At 39.6% G+C, this 17,372-nt stretch overlaps 2 protein-coding genes across 2 annotated transcripts; one reads left to right on the plus strand and one right to left on the minus strand.

Moving 5' to 3' along the window:
* LOC109231149 lies at window positions 10,094-11,872 on the plus strand. The gene is made up of 2 exons (XM_019396712.1): window positions 10,094-10,278; window positions 11,408-11,872. Exons 1-2 carry the CDS (start codon window positions 10,227-10,229, stop codon window positions 11,797-11,799), a joined length of 444 nt encoding a protein of 147 aa, XP_019252257.1. The 5' UTR covers window positions 10,094-10,226; the 3' UTR covers window positions 11,800-11,872.
* On the minus strand, window positions 13,349-16,760 carry LOC109231150 (D-glycerate 3-kinase, chloroplastic). Its single transcript, XM_019396713.1, has 12 exons — window positions 16,418-16,760; window positions 15,424-15,809; window positions 15,216-15,295; window positions 15,089-15,140; window positions 14,968-15,009; window positions 14,801-14,879; window positions 14,688-14,719; window positions 14,539-14,607; window positions 14,215-14,289; window positions 14,013-14,129; window positions 13,873-13,923; window positions 13,349-13,764 (listed from the first exon to the last, which is right to left on the minus strand). Exons 1-12 carry the CDS (start codon window positions 16,653-16,655, stop codon window positions 13,621-13,623), a joined length of 1,365 nt encoding a protein of 454 aa, XP_019252258.1. The 5' UTR covers window positions 16,656-16,760; the 3' UTR covers window positions 13,349-13,620.

Raw genomic sequence — 17,372 nt, forward strand, 5'->3', positions numbered from 1 at the left:
CTGATATGGCCATACTCACCACACTCATAGCATCCACCTAAACGTTGCGGCTGTGGGAACTGAGACTGACCCTGGCAACCTGAATGACCACCCCGAAAACTCTGGAGCGGCGGTGCATTGATAGGAGCTGGCGGTGCACTGTAGGGCTGCTGATCAGAATACTTCGTGTGAGAACCACGGCCACCTGAAGCACCGTGAGAAACCTAGAGTGCTGATTGAAAGGGCCTAGGAGGATGACCTCTATCATACGAATCCCTGCCTCCAGACGAAGCACCACCGAATCTGCCTGACTGACGGGGTCTCTTGTCTTCCCTATGACCACCCCCCTGTGATAATACCATCTCAACTCTCCGGGCCACATTGGCCGCCTTCTGGAAGGATATCTCACTCCCAACCTCTCTAGCCATCTGAAGACGAATCGGCTGAATGAGTCCATCAATGAACCGCCTCACTCTCTCCCTCTCAGTGGGAAGTATAATAAGAGCATGGCGAGCCAAATCAATGAATCTGGTCTCGTACTGGGTGACTGTCATGGATCCCTGCTGGAGGCGCTCAAACTGCCTCCGATAGGACTCTCGCTATGTGATAGGAAGAAACTTCTCCAGAAGTAGCTGCGTGAACTGCTCTCAGGTCAAGGTTGGCGATCTTGCTGGTCTAGCTAAGCAATAATCCCTCCACCAAGTCTTGGCGGATCTAGACAAGCGAAACGTGGCAAAATCGACCCTGTTGGTCTCAACTATCCCCATGTTCCGAAGAACCTCATGACAACTGTCCAGATAATCCTGGGGATCCTCAGTAGATGCACCGCTGAAAGTGGCAGTGAAGAGCTTGGTGAACCTGTCCAATCTCTACAAAGCATCGGCAGACATAGCTGCACCATCGCCGGTCTGAGCTACCACACCCGGCTGAACTGCTCCAACTGGCTGAGCCGCTAGAGTCTGAAACTGGGGAGCTACCTGCTACGGAGTGCGAGTAGCAGGAGTCTGGGCTCCTCCTCCAGCCTGAGAGACAGCTGGTGCTGCAGGAAGTAAACCTGCCCTGGTGACACTCTCCATAAGGCCCACTAGACGGACCAGAGCATCCTGAAGAATTAGGGTAGCAATAAACCCCTCCGGGACCTAAGCTGGGCCCACCGGAACTGCTGGAGCCGGAACCTTGTCGTCAAAGTCAACCTGAGGCTCCGCTACGGGGGCTGCTGCCCTGGGCTGAGCTCTGCCCCTGCCTCGGCCTCGGCCTCGGCCTCGCCCTCTGCCCCTCGTGGGAGCTACTACTGGGGGCTCGGGCTGTTGATCGGTAGATGAGGAAGCGCGTGGTCTCGCCATCTACGAAAGAACAAGAGTAGAAATTCAGTTAGCATTGAGAAACCAAACCGCACGACAAGAAAGAACAAATGTGAAGTTTTCCTAACTCTGTAGCCTCTAAGGGATAAATACAGATGTCTCTATACCGATCCCTCAGACTCTACTAAGCTTGTCCGTGAATTGAGAGACCTATGTAACCTAGTGCTCTGATACCAACCTGTCACGACCCGAATTTCCCACCCTCGGGAGTCGTGATGGCGCCTACTCGTAGAAGCTAGGCAAGCTACGAAATTTAGAAATCTTTGACCTTTTCATTTTTTTAACACTTTTAACTACTGATAATAACAGGTGATAAACAGTGAAAATAATGGCAGAAGACGAAAATTTAAGCGGAAGACTTAGACAAATATAATACCAAAAGGATACTAATAGCCAACATATGTCTCTACCCAGAAACCGGTGTCACAACATTCACGGACTATCTATGAATACTACATACAGATGTCTGAAGAAAGAGAAATACTATCTGTCTCGGATACAAATGAAAGCAGAACATATAATAGATAGAAGAGACGCCGGGCTTGCGGACGTATGCAGGGCTACCTCGGGATCTTTGTGGACTGAAGGCTGGCTCCCCAAGCGGTACTGCTCAAAAGCTGCTCCGGTATCTGCACATAGTGCAGAGTGTAGCATCAGCACAACCGACCCCATGTGCTGGTAAGTGTCTGGCCTAACCACGGCGAGGTAGTGACGAGGCTAGGACCAGACTCCAGATAAAACCTGTGCAGTTATGTAATATACAGCGGAAAAATAACAGAAATAACAGTTTAAGAGGGGTGGGGGAATACATGCTTCAGGGAAACATATCAAGTCCAGCAGAAACTTAAGAGAAGTATGAAAGAACAGCTCAGAATCTACAACCTAAACAATGACAATAACACTGTTGCGGCGCGCAACCCAATCCAACTTAACATTTAACATTGTTGCGGCGCGCAACCCGATCCAACTTAACATTTAATATTGTTGCGGCGTGCAACCCGATCCAGTATAACATTTAACATTGTTGCGGTGTGCAACCCGATCCAGTATAGCATTTGTTGCGGCGTGCAACCCGATCCATATTTAATATTGTTGCGGCGTGCAACCCGATCCATATTTAATACTAACATCAATAATACCAAGTGTCCCGGCAAGGGATCAACCATAAGCTACACTATCCCGGCAAGGGATTCAATAGTAAAGAAAAGTACGTCCCGGCAAGGGAGAATCAACTATAACCAATCTTAGTTCAATTTCTACTCATCTCAGCTAACACCAATACCCAATCATAAGTACTTTCCACGAAACATACTCAATTCTTACTCAAGATCGAGAATTAACAATTAAAGCATCCGTAGTATCTTTTAAGAACATAACAATTTGCAATTTAAGACTCACGGTCATGCTCGACACCGACGTATAGATACTCGTCACCATGCCTATACGTCGAACTCAACAAGAAGCAAATAGCAAATAGGACTCAACTCCTAATCCCTCAAGCTAGGGTTAGACCGAACACTTACCTCAAACTTCTACGGCCAACTCAAGCCTCAACCACCGCCTTTCCTTTCGAATTCGGCCCCAAATCAATCGCATCTATACATAATCGGCTTTATAACATCAATAAACGCTAAACAATTCAATTCCAATGCCAAATTATAGCTTTCTAATCATTCTTTCCAAAAACCCAAAAATCGACCCCGGGCCCGCTTGGTCAAAACACGAAGTTCGAACCAAAATCCTATCCCCCATTCACCCACGAGCCCAAATATATAATTAGTTCCAAAATTCGACCTCAAAACGAGGTCTAAATTATAAATATATAAAAAGCCCTAACTCTACCCAAATCCCTAATTTTCTACCCTTAATCACATGTTTTAGGCTTAGAAATCTAGTGGGTTTTGATAAAAATGGAAGAAAACAAGTCTAAGATTACATACCTACGAATTTGTGGTGAAATTCTCTTTCAAAAATCTCCCAATTTGGAGTTGAAATGAAGAAGTTATGAAATTTTGAAGAAATCCCGCAATGGCTACTGTTTTAAGTGCTGGGCGACAGTGTTCATCGCGTTCGCGAGGACACTGTCGCGATCACAAAGAGCTGCCAGAAGTGGACTTATGGGATCGCGAGTTCTCCCACGTGTTCGCGAAGGGTTAACCCCCCTGACCTTCGCGTTCGCGGACACACGCACGCGTTAGCGTAGAAGAACGACCAAAATCCCAGCCCACCTCCAATTTACACTACGCGTTCGCGATGAGCAATCCTCCAGTGCTCCGCGTTCGCGACTGTGGCTTCGCGTTCGCGAAGAACAATTCCACTCCTGTCCCCATTTCCCTTTCGCGATCGCGAGTGTAACTACGCGATCGCGATGAACAAAAGTTTTGTGCACCTGCAGCAGCAATTCTGCAACTTTTCCTAAGTCCAAAACTTCCCGAAACACATCCGAAACACACCAGAGCCCTCGGGGCTCAAAACCAAACATATGTATACGAACTTATCCGTGCGATCAAATCGCCAAAATAACATCATAAACATCGAATTAAACCTCAAAATCCATGAATTCTTTCAAACTTCATAAAATATCAAATTTTCCATTTAAAGCCCGAATCGCATCATATGACATCCGTTTTTCATCAAATTTCACAGGAACATCTTAAATCATATATAAGACCTGTACCGGGCGCTGGAACCAAAATACGGGCCCGACACCATCATGTACTAATCAAATTTCAATTCAAATTCCTTTAAACAATTTTCTTTAAAAAAATTCATTTCTGGCTTGGGACATCGGAATTCGATTCCGGGCATACGCCCGAGTCCCATATTTTCCTACGGACCCTCTGGGACCGTCAAATCACGGGTCCGGGTCCGTTTACCCAAAGCGTTGACCGAAGTCAAATTAATTCATTTATTAGCCAAATTTTATCATTTTTCACAGATTTTCATATTTAATCTTTTCGGCTACGTGCTCGGACTGCGCACGCAAATCGAGGTGACTCTAAATGAGGTTTTCAAGGTCTTGAAAACATAGAATTTAATTTAAAAGTAAGTGATGACCTTTTGGGTCATCACAAGGGCGGCGGGTGGTGAGAAATGAGTTAGGTTAAGGGGTCATTTGGGTTTAATTATGGAAGGGTGAAATGGGACAGTTGATCTGAATAATCAACGGTCCAGATTAAACGGGATAGGTGGGTCGGTCTATGAAATTGGGTTTGGGTCTGGTCCGGTAGGCTTAATTGGGTTGGGAATTGGGGTCTGATTTAGGTTATAATTAAAAGCCAAATGTGGCTACGAGTTAAATAGCCATTTTTCACTTTTTATTTTTATAAAAGCAAATGGTTTCTGAAAATAAATTGAAAAATACTAAAATGATTTATAACATATAATTAACAATTTAAAAATACCAGGCTCGATTTTATGAATATAAGACACAATTAAACCTCAACAATGGCTAATATTGCAATTATGTGCAATTTAGCTTTAAAAATACTAAATGAATTTGTAAAAAATATGCAAAAATTATTTTAGCCATATTTTGGCATAAATATGAAAATACAATAGATGAATTAGCAAAATAACAATTTTGGAAATGATTATTGAGATTTTATGGATAAAAAGGGTGGAAAATAAATCAATTTAAATCTTTAAAAATTATGAAAAAATAATAAAACACTTGGACATACTTATATATGCATATATATGATATTTTGAAAGTATTTTGCATATTGAAAATATATAGGAAAAATTGGGTGTCAACAATGACCAGGAGTCCCTCTCCACTCTAAACGAGGTAGACCGGCAAGGCTAAGGTCACAGTCTTGGCATGACAGTCCAAGATAGCGTGGTAAGGTGATAACCAGACCATCCCCAATATGACATCAAAATCAACCATGTCCAGAAGTAACAAATCTACACGAGTCCCAAGACCCCCAATCACAACTATACACGAACTATGGACTCGATCTACCACAATAGAATCACCCACCGGTGTAAACACATATACAGGAGCACTCAAACAATCACTAGGCATGACCAGATATGGTGAAAAATAAGATGACACATAGGATTATGTAGATCCTGGATCAAATAAAACAGAAGCATCTCTACTACAAACCAGAACAGTACCTGTGATAACTGCATCGGAAGCCTCAACCTCAGGCCTGGCTGGTAGAGCATAATATCGGGGCTGAGCCCCTCCACCCTGAACTACATCTCTGGGACGACCTGCTGCTGGCTGGCCTCCACCTCTAGCTACCTGACCTCCACCTCTAATACCTCTGCCTCCAACTCTAGCACCTCTACCCCCACCCCTAACTGGCGGAGCGGGCGGTGGAACACCTGGCGCCTGAACCATAGCACGGGAATCCTGCTGCTGCAACTGAGTACCCACTAATCTCGGACAAGCCCTCCAGATATGACCATACTCACCGCACTCAAAGCATCCACCTGAGAGCTGCGGCTGAGGAAACTGAGACTGACCCTGGCGACCTGAATGACCATCCCGAAAACTCTAGAACGGCGGTGCACTGATAGGAGCTGGTGGTGTACTATAGGGCTGCTGATCAGAATACTACATATGAGAACCACGGCCTCGGCCTCGCTCTATGCCCCTCGTGGGAGCTACTGTTGAGGGCTCAGGCTACTGGTCGGTGGATGAGGAAGCGCGTGTTCTCGCCATCTGCGAAAAAATAAAGTAGAAATTCAATTATCATTGAGAAACCAAACCGCACGACAGGAAAGGATAGACGTGAAATTTTTCCTAACTCTATAGCCTCTGGGGGGTAAATACAGAAGTCTCCGTACCGATCCCTCAAACTCTACTAAGCTTGTCTGTGAATTGTGAGACCCATGTAACCTAGAGCTCTGATACCAACTTGTCACGACCCGAATTTCCCACCCTCGGGAGTCGTGATGGCTCCTACTAATGAAAGCTAGGCAAGCCAACTGTTTGAACCAATTATCTTTTCCCATTTTTAATCCTTTAACCGCTAGGAAATAATAGCTTATAAACAGCGTAATTTTAAACAAGCGGAAGAAACGATAAAATATTTGAATAAATATCTAATACAACATATTAAGCAAAGTCTACCCAGAACTGGTGTCACACTTCACAGACAGTCTAGAATTACTACAAACAAGGTCTGAAAGATAAATAATACACTGTTTCTGAAATATGTAAATGAAATAGGATGAAGGGATAGAGGGAGACGCTAGGGCCTGCGGACGCCTGCAGGACTACCTTGGATCTCCGTATGGACTGAAGGCAGCCACCCAAGCTAAGGTCCAAAAGTTGCTGCACCGGGATCTGCACGCAGTGCAGAGTGTAGTATCATCACAACCGACCCCATGTGCTGGTAAGTGCCTAGCCTAACCTCGGCGAAGTAGTGACGAGGCTAGGACCAGACTACTAAATGATCCTGTGCAGTAATAGCATATATCGTAGAGAAATAAAAGCAGAAATATACAATTAAGGATGGGAAGGGGCACATGCTGCGGGGGAATATCATTTACCAACAGTAACTCAGGAGAAAAGCATAAAGGACCAAATTATATTTTGCAGCAGAACGAATAAGGAAACCGTAGCTAAACAATAATCACTTTTATCCTTTACTATTGCGGCTCGCAACCCGATCCAAATCATACATAAACATTGTTGCGACGTGCAACCCGACCCAAATATAATATTGTTGCGGCATGCAACCCGATCCAAATATAGTATTGTTGCGGCGTGCAACCCGATCCAAATATAGTATTGTTGCGGCATGCAACCCGATCCAAATATAATTCAACACCTATCACAAAAGATTCCCGGCAAGGTAACAATAAGGAAACAACAATATCCCGGCAAGGGAATGGACAGTAAGAAATAAATACATCCCGGCAAGGGAATCAGCTATAACCAAACTTGTTTCAACTTTTAACTTCTCAACAGAACCCTCGTCTAGAACCAATATTCAACCATAAGAAATTTTTCACGAGATTAATCATAACTCTTGTCCAACACAGAGAATCAACAACTTAAGCATTTGTAGTACTTATTAAGAACACGACAATTTCAATTTAAGACTCACGGGCATGTTTGACACCAACGCATAGATAGTTGTCACCATGCCTATACGTCGTACTCAACAAATAACACATAGCAAATAGGACTCGACTCCTAATTCCTCAAGCTAAGGTTAGACCAAACACTTACCTCAAACTTCCACGGCCAACTCAAGCCTCAAACACCGCTTTTCCTTTAGAATTCGCCTCCAAACAACTCGTATCTAGTCCAAATTGATTAATTACATCAATAAATGCTAAATGAATCAATTCTAATGCATGAAAATAAGTTTTCTAAAGTTTTTCCCAAAAAGTCAAAAATCGCCCCCGGGCTCACATGGTCAACACCCGAGGTTCGAACCAAAATTCGATTACCCATTCCCCCACAAACCCAAATATATAATTTGTTTTGAAATCAGACCTCAAATCGAGGTCCAAATTCCCAAAATTTGAAAAACCTAGGTTCTACCCGAAACACTCAATTTCCCCCATGAAAACCTTTGATTTTGATTTGAAATCATGTGAAAAGATGTTAAAGATTGAAGAAAACGAGTTAGAAACAACTTACAATCGATTTGGAGAAGAAATTTTCTTTGGAAAATCGCCCGAGAGAGTTTGTGTTTTGAGAAGATGTGAAAAATGGCTGAAAATGCGTCTAAGTGTGAATTAACCGGTCTCAGATATCGCAATTGTGACCAGGGTTCGCAATTGAGAACTCCTCAGAAATGTGCAATTGTCACATTTGCGAATTAAGTATCGCAATTTCAAAGTCGCTTTTGCGATCGGATTTTCGCATTTGCGACCAAGGGGAATTCCAGGCCACTTCGCAAATGCGATGGGCCTCTCGCATTTGCGAGATCGCTTTTGCGATCACTACGTCGCATTTGGGACCCCAAGGCAGACCAGGTCCTTTCGCATTTGCGATGACATTTCTCGCATTTGCGAGCCAGGCTTCGCAAATGCAAAGCCTGCAGACCTGCAACATACCAGCAATTTTCTAAGTTAAAATTCCACTCAGTGGCCTATCCAAAAATCACCCGAGCCCTCGGGGCTCTAAACCAAACATGCACACCAACCTAAAAATATCATACGGACTTGCTCGTGCATTCAAATCACCAAAATAACATCAACAACTATGAATTTAGCATCAAAACCATGAAATCACTTAAGAACATCAAATTTTCCAAATTTTCTCAATTAAGGTCCGATTCACGTCATTTCAAGTCTGTTTCTTACCAAACTTCACAGACTCAACTTAGATCACATATAAGACCTATACCGTGCTCCGAAACCAGAATACGGGCCCGATACCATCAAATTTCAAACACATTTCATTTTCAAAAACTCATAAATATTTCAGAAAATAATTTTCTTCAAAAGTTTATTTTTCGGTTTTGGGACCTCGGAATTCGATTTCGGGCATACGCCCAAGTCCCATATTTTCCTACGGACCCTCCGGGACCGTCAAATCACGGGTCCGGGTCCGTTTACCTAAAATGTTGACCGAAGTCAACTTAAATTCATTTTAAAGGCAAAATTCATCATTTTCCACAGATTTTCACATAAGGGTCTTCCAGCTACGCGCCCGGACTGCACACGCGAATTGAGGTGAAACAGAAAGAGGTTTTTAAGGTCTTGGAACACAGAATTTATTTCTAAAACAAGTGATGACCTTTTGGGTCATCACACGTAAGGTCTGCGTACACACTACCTTCCCCGGACCCCACATGTGGGATCTCACTAGGTTATTGTTGTTGTTGATTTGGTAATCAATAACTACTCCGTGCTATAAATAAAAAGAAGAAATAGGTTAGGTTTGAGTGCTTCACTTTACTGATGTAACAACTTAATTGCAGTCTTGCATGTTAACATTCCCTATCAGGATTTTGTTTTTTAATTTTCAAGGATTGAAATCTTTGGGACCTTTAGTTAAAGGTTGAAAGGATTTTATTCATCACATCGTAATTTTTTGACAGTACTGTGAGATTTGTTATTTTAAAATGATTTTACGTCAAAATTGTGTAGCTTTCGTGCCACCTAATCCCTTCATTTGATATAACTCCCACTGATCTTTCTTGGTTTTGTGGAAATAACTAATATCACACGTTTGTCTACCCTCTGACAGGGACTTAATACCAATCTTTACAATCATAAGCTTATCTAAAATCTTTTAGTTTCATTGAATAGTAACCCCATACCTCTATTGAGTCTGATTTCCCTAGAGGATAAATATTTATACTATTTGCGACAAAATAATTAGCTATATATATAGTGTCATTTTCCCAAAAATTACTCTTCACATCATTCAAACCTCTAATCTATTGAGTGTAAATTAAGCGCTACTTGTGATTAATGAGGGATTTATACATAATAAGTTGAAATTCCAACAATGTCTACTGGGAAGTGAGAAAGTGATCGATATTATTGGCCAATTATGAGAAGATAAGTAGTTTTATCCTTGCAGATATCTTTATGTTGTTCAAACTGCAATTATATATACTATTATATTATCAAGTATAACTTCTCCCAGCATATACTATCAAAGATACCTCCTAGGTCAGTAAAATGAAAACGACACAATCCCATTTTCTGGATATTTGATAAGGATATAGTAGTATTAAAAATGAGACAGAGCATGTGTCTTTAGCTATAAGGACTTTTGAGTTGTCTTATGCAAAGTGAGCTGTATTATATATAAAGCATACAAGGAATTAAAGTGGTTCACTCAACTCAAGCTCTCTCAGTATTATATAAATTACTTACTCTGAAAAGCCTTTAGGTGCAATAAGCTTAGAACAAACGAGAAAATAATGGACGCACCCTCATATCAGGAGATGACTTATGTTGAACATGTGCAACGCAGACACGAGGAAAAAGGATGCATTTATGCTTGGTTCGTTCGTACTTCTTTCTTCTTCTTCTTCTTTTTTTTTTTTTTTTGGGATGTTCGGGGGGGGGGGGTACTGGGGGTGAGTGGGGGGATTAAAAAATTTCATAATCTGCGACTGTGCTTTTAGTTTTGTTGCTTTTCTTTCTTACTTTGGCTAGGCTATCAAATGATCTACAATAATAAGAGTTTGAAATTTTTACACCATCAAGCATCAGATCACCTTTATCTATTATGTGTGAAAATGTAGAGGCGGATTCAGGATTTAAATTTAAAGAGTTTTAAGGTTTCCAGTGTTGAATTGATTATGTTGTTAAGTTATGGGTTCATATATAATATTTGTTGACAGAAGATTTTTACATATAAATTTATAATTTGTGTCCAAGGTTATGAGTTCAGTTGAAATGGTAGCATAAAGGCTACATCCGATCACGTATCTAAGCGTTGATTTATCAACTAGTAAAGAAAAAGACTGATGCTATATGTATTGACTAGTGGTGGCAAAATAGTTAAAAAGAAATAGTTATCCACCCATATTATGTACTAAAAAATGGGTTAGATAATGAACTTTTAAAAATGGGTCAAATATGGATAAGAACCATATTATCCATTTAGAAAATGGATAACTAATGAGTTTAACTTTCACATTCGTAAAGCCTCAAATTGGGGGTTTCTCAAGTTAGGGAGACTAGTAGAGCCCGTTTGGTTTTTGGCTTATTTTTCTCATTTTAGCTTAAAAACAAGTGCTTAAAAGCACTTTTTTATTTTATCAAAACACTACAAAATGGCTTAAAAGCACTTAAAATAGCCAATCCAGACGGGTTCTAGAAATTCTCCCAAAAGTGATCATATTCAAGAAGTCATGGATAATATGAACATCCATATTATCCGCCGCTTAATCAGTTTTTTATCCGTATTAAATATGGGCCGGATCGGATAATTTATCCGTTTTTGCATTACTCAAACGACCCGTCCCATATCCTACACGACCCGCCCGTTTGCCACTCGTAGTGTTGACCTATTATTTATGAAAGAAGAAAAAAGTCTGAAGAATCTACATGTTTATGGGGCTTTAAATTTTGAAGCATAAGAAATCGAGTAGCTTATAATTTTTATCATCATTTTTCTGATGCAGTTTGTTTGCAATGTGTTGCTGCTTCTGTTGCTACGAGACCTGTGAGTGCTGTTTGGACATACTTTGCTGCAACTGTGCTTGATGTCTTTCCTAGCCTTGTCAATGCTATGTTACTACCTAGTATGTTATTGTTATATGTAGTCTTTAACTCTGTTTCTTCGACACTTTCTGTAGTTATCTCAAGTTATATATTTAAAACTGGCTACTCTGTTTTTCCATCTGTCCTTGAGCCTAAGGTCTATCGGAAACAGCTTTTGTATCTTCTTAAGGTAGGGGTAATGTCTGGATACATACTACCCTTGTTAGATCTCACTTGTGAGATTATACTAGGACTATCCTCCCCCAGACTCAACATTACAGTGGGTATTTTGTTGTTATTGTTGTTGTTGTAGTCGTATATTTAAAACTGTGAAGTCGAATAAACTTGTTATGTAATTAATCTGATTGACCGTGTCAATTTGTTTCCATGATTTTCTCTAAAATTTTATCATAATCAGCAATGCGTTGGAGATTACTATTGTGAACGTTATAACGTGATTAAACTTTCATTTGTAATATAGGTATAATTTTGAAAGGAACTTAGAAATTTACTATATACAATATGTAAAAGATTACTTTTCTATTTTCAAACAAGGAAATTAACAAAGAAGCAATAACACAATAATACAATTCTGACAAGGGGGATTCAAAAAGTGCAAAACTAAGACATGAGATTCAAATCTAAAACTTAGAACAATTCTTGAACCACTTTCTATACTATTTCCCTTAAATTAAGGAGATTCAACAATTTATATATGCGCAAAAAAAGTTGTTTATTACCATATTCGCACAAGATTCAATTAAACAACCCTGTAGCTCCGGTCTTGTGTTCAAGGAAGTTGTTCTTTAAAAGCTGGCTAGAGTTGAAGCCTAACCATCAAATCACAGATAAATAGCTAGAACGCCAAAGATAAAAATGCAAGAAATACAGTTCCATGTTGGATACTCATGGCCTGGAGATTTGGCATATTATCATCAAATATATCCTTCGACACTGAGGGGTCGTTTGGTTGCCGGTTAGAGTTATGCAGGTATTAGTTATACATGCATTAGTTATGCAGGGATAAGTTATGCAGGGATAAGTAATGCAGGGATTAGTTATGCGGGTATTAGTTATGCAGAGATTATTTTTTTGAATATTTGGTTTGTTGTATTAGAAATTGATATACATTATATAAATTTTAAAGTAAAATGCTTGTTTACAACTATACCCCTGGCCTTCTTTTGCATTGTTTTTTCTCTTTCCATTTATGTAGGAAACAATTTAGTTAGGAACTTTGGGTGTTACTTTCACTTCTTCGTCATACTACTGAACTATGTGAAGTTTAGACATATTTGATTTTCACTTCTTAGTTTTGGTATTTCCATTTTCTAGTGGCTTCTCCAGTTTGCTTTTGCTAGTTTGTTCTTTAAAAATGAGAGAAGACAAGGTATATAGTTGGCAAGTGAAAGCAAGTGAAACCTGTTGACGGGTTGGCAGAGAAATAAGGAAGCCTTATGCGTAAAGCGATAGGGGTAAATTTGTCATTTCAGTATTTTATCCATGTATTACTAATACATGTATTAGTTATTCCATCTTCTACCCCGCATAAAATAATACACAGACTGACTCATAACTTATACATGTATTATTTATGCATAATTGAAAAATGTCAACCAAACATGGTATTAGTTATGCAGAATTTTATACAAAATAACTATTGCCTACCAAACATGGTATAAGTTATGTTACCCCTTATACATGAATAACCTTTCTTCTAACCAGCTACCAAACGACCTCTGAAGGGTTATGGTCAAAGATTATTAGGCTCTATAAACGCCAAGCCAGAGAAAGTAACTCGAGCAAAATTATCTTGACATTTTTACCTTAACATATGGCTACATTTATAGTATTACACTTGATAGTACAATTGGAGACATTCTCATATAGAAAAAAATTCTTGCAAGGGGTCTCAGTCTTTGCACAAAAATCAAAATCCAGGATCAAATTAAAGAATGTAACTCGAGTAAAATTTCTTCGGACATTTTACCTTCACATGTGCCTTAATTTACAATATTTCATTGGAATGTACAAGCGAAGAAACTCTCAGATGGAAATGATGCTCGTACAGGTCCCATTCTTTGCAACGAAATCAATCAAGGATCAAAGCCAACTCCATAATTGCAGTTTTACCTTAGCTACCAAGGATGGGATTTCTCCCTTCATCAATTTCAATGAGAAGAACATGCTCCGGGTCTGCACCAGTAGGTCCTTCTGAGTAGAGTGTGGGAAGGTAAGCCTTGTATGCTGGCAAGTAGCGGGATACAAAATCCCTCACCTACATAAAACAAAAAAGAAGAACAAAATATTGGACAACATTCCTCTGAAGCGTTAAGTGATGGATTGTCATTTAGTTTTTTGAGGAAGAATAAATATAAATTTTCACCTCCTCATCGGACATCCCAGGATTCCCATCAGCCCTCATTGCAATCTCCGCCTGAAAACATCCCACTATTCTAGTCAAATAATAGCACAAGCATAAATATCGAAAAAGGATAAAACCGTAGATGACATCACATAACGAACCTGCAAGCGCCACTGGTAGACATAACTTGGGTCCTGAATCTTGATAATAATCCACGATTTGACATACTTATACCATGCATCATAATAAGCTTCTAAGTTCTTGTTGACTATCTCAAGCTGCAATTTTGAAAATTTAATGATCCAAGAAATATAGATCTAAAGAGAAAGCACAAGCATGCATAGGAGAGTCAGGTAATTCAACCTGTGGATCAACAGCTTTGACAACTTCAGGTGGAAGGGGCTTGAAACCAAGCATCCAACCCTCGAACAAAATTACCTAATATCCAAAGTACTGACAATGATGTGAGACAATCATATCATTTCCCTTGAGTTGGATCAATGAGAAAAGTTATGTATTTACAAGAATTAGGCCATGATGCCACTCTTACGGTCTTAAATCATTTGAGAACTTGTACTCATACTTCTAGGCGTAGAAATGATGGAATTGGGGTCACTCTTGAATCATTAAACATAGATGACCAGAAACTCACTAAATTGCGAGCTCTAGATAAAAAGAGCTTCCTACCGTTAAAGGCCCTTCAACCTCTGGCCATGTGGAGGGATCAGCTCTGTCACCTCTCCCATTGTACGCAGACTGGAGATAAAGTTTTAGAATTAGTAAATAATATGCAGAACCCACTTGAGATTTAAATGTTTATGATCACTCTTACTTACTTTATCATATCGAGGAAGCTTCATCTTCACACCTGGATGGAGTTGAATATTAATTCAGCATATAGATCCAATGTCTAACCGAAAAATAGCACAAACTAAAAAGGTGCATTCACCTTCTTTTGTCACTTTGCTTAGCTCTGTCAGTGTTTCAACAGACAACGAGAGATCATGGCTTCCAGCATTTCCACGGAACTGAAGTGAAAAATGAAAATTTTACATCTCAAGTTTATGAGACCAAAAGAGCTACCAGCCATTTTAAGTGAAATTCACCATTTAATACCTCCAAAAGCAAGTTCTCCGGGTTGTCCTCTCTTAGTTTGGCCTAAAACCACATAATTTGTCAGCATTAGTGATATTACACAGAAACAAAATAGCAGAACACAAATTCATGAAACATTTACCTGTTCCTCTGCTGTTAAATAAAAATCATCAATGGATAGTGTAGCAGCTTTCCTGATTACACATGTTCAGCATAATTTTGGTCATTTCCGTTCCATAGAGGAAGCAAAATATCATGATGCAACTTACCTCCCTGTGATTTTAAACAGATATTCTAATGCAAATACTAGTGTTGTCTTTCCACATCCTTGAGGCGCACTGAAGCCAATCTACATGCCAAGAATATACCTTATCTTAGCGGTGTTTATGCTTATTTTTTGTAATTAGACCAGCATGATATTGACCTCAATGGAAATCAAACACACAAGAACCAAGTGAATGATAAAAATGTGTCTACCACCAATGGAGGAATTTCTTCGTCGTCTTTGAACTTTGAACTATGCTGTGAAATTTCCTGTTCACACCACAAGAAGACTGGAATATAGTAGTGGTAGAGTCTAATTTTTTGGGGCTCGTTGAGAGCCAGCTGGTTGAGCTGAAACAATCTACAAAGGCGAAATCCATACTCTATCCACTTATCAATGGACTCAGCCACTTTTTCAGGTGTTAGACCTGTCTTATCGATGAGGGGGCCTGAGCATATGAACTCATAAAGATCGTCCACAGAAGAAATTTGTGCTCGTTCTGTTGGAGCCACAGAATTCAATGGACCTTGCTTCCTTCCATTGGGGGAAAAATTACCACAAGAAGCAGAATTATCTTGCATCCAGGAATATCCACTGCCTGCACAACCATGAACAGGTTCACTAATTTCATATTCAAAACCTGCATTTATCTTGCAGCCTGCAGATATATCATTTATCTACAACCCCCCCCCACCCCCCCCCCCGGGTAGATATTTGTATTTGTCTTCTTCTTCTTTAATTAAACATAGCACATACAAATACTATTAACCCTCAATTAAGCATACAAATTAGGGATGTGGCTTTGAATTTAGAAGGAAAAACTTCAGGATCTTACTTAATTTTTTCCAGTTTCCAACTCCAACTCTTGAATTCCTACCCACCCACCTCCCTCCCAACAAAGCAGTTAATTTGTTCAACAAATTTATAGTCAACTCCGCCTTAACAGCATTATTTCCAGCACTAGGACAACACCAATTTTGGAGCCAACAGTTAAATATAAGCAAGAATTAGTTTCCAATTATAAGAATCGTGAAAATTTAGCTTACACCCACTTCAGCAAATATTTGCTAATTACAATTTTTAACAAGTTTTTGTGGGAACCAAATTACAAAGAGAAAATACACTTAAATTTATTTCTAGCGAAGTTGAAATGAAGCGACAATCAGTAGAGCTAAAAAAAATAGAAAATTTCCCAAAAATTAAAACCTGAAGAATTAGGGAGCTGAGGCAGCATTTGAGATGAAAAGGCAGAAGGCTTTGATCTTGGAGCTCCAGAAAGGGGAAAAGTGGACGACCCGATTTTATAGCATTTGATATCGCCGCAATTGTGAATATTAAAATCGTAAAAATGACGACAGCGTAAAGAAAATGAGGATGATGATGTGGAGGAAGCTGATAGCTGCCATGGCGACGGAGTCTGAGATAATATATTCAATCCCGCCATTGTCGGCTTTCTCTCTCTCACGCACACACAGTGAAACTGAGAGAGCAGTGTGTGAGTGTGTGTTGCAGCTTTTTCTGGGTCTAGAATTGCGGGAGAAGTCGATACTGTTAGTTAAAAACGATCGGTTAAGGTTGGCCTAGAACGTACGAACAATCTGACCTTGCTGCCATGTCGGATTTCCGAAAGTACCAAATTGCCACTCGAAATCTCCCGCCGCCACATAATTAAGCTGAGTACAGTTTAAGGGTCAGTTTGGTTTGAATACGGCTTATGCCACGATAAGTTATGCTGAAGATTAGTTATCTTGGTATTGTTTTTTATTCACTGTTTGATTTGTTGTATTAAAAATAATTATTGCAAAAAAGAAGGTATAAGTTATTCCGGCACTAATTACCCCATCGTTACAAGGTATAAGTTATCCCGATACTATTTTAATCCCGAGATAACTTACCAGATTTGCTAACCAACCAAAGTATTAAAGTGGTATTAAATTTGTATACCATCGCTATATCTACTTATACCTCGTACCAAACGACCCCTAAAGATTTTTCTTACACTAGCACTGTAATGTAATGTTAAAAAGTTATCAAATTATCAATTAATGGTTAACTATTATTCAAGGACGTTTATGTCGTAGATATATATATATATATATATATATATATATATATATATATATATATATATATATATATATATATATATATATATATATAT

This window comes from Nicotiana attenuata, chromosome 8 (genome assembly GCF_001879085.1).
Source record: "Nicotiana attenuata strain UT chromosome 8, NIATTr2, whole genome shotgun sequence".
NCBI lineage: Eukaryota > Viridiplantae > Streptophyta > Magnoliopsida > Solanales > Solanaceae > Nicotiana > Nicotiana attenuata.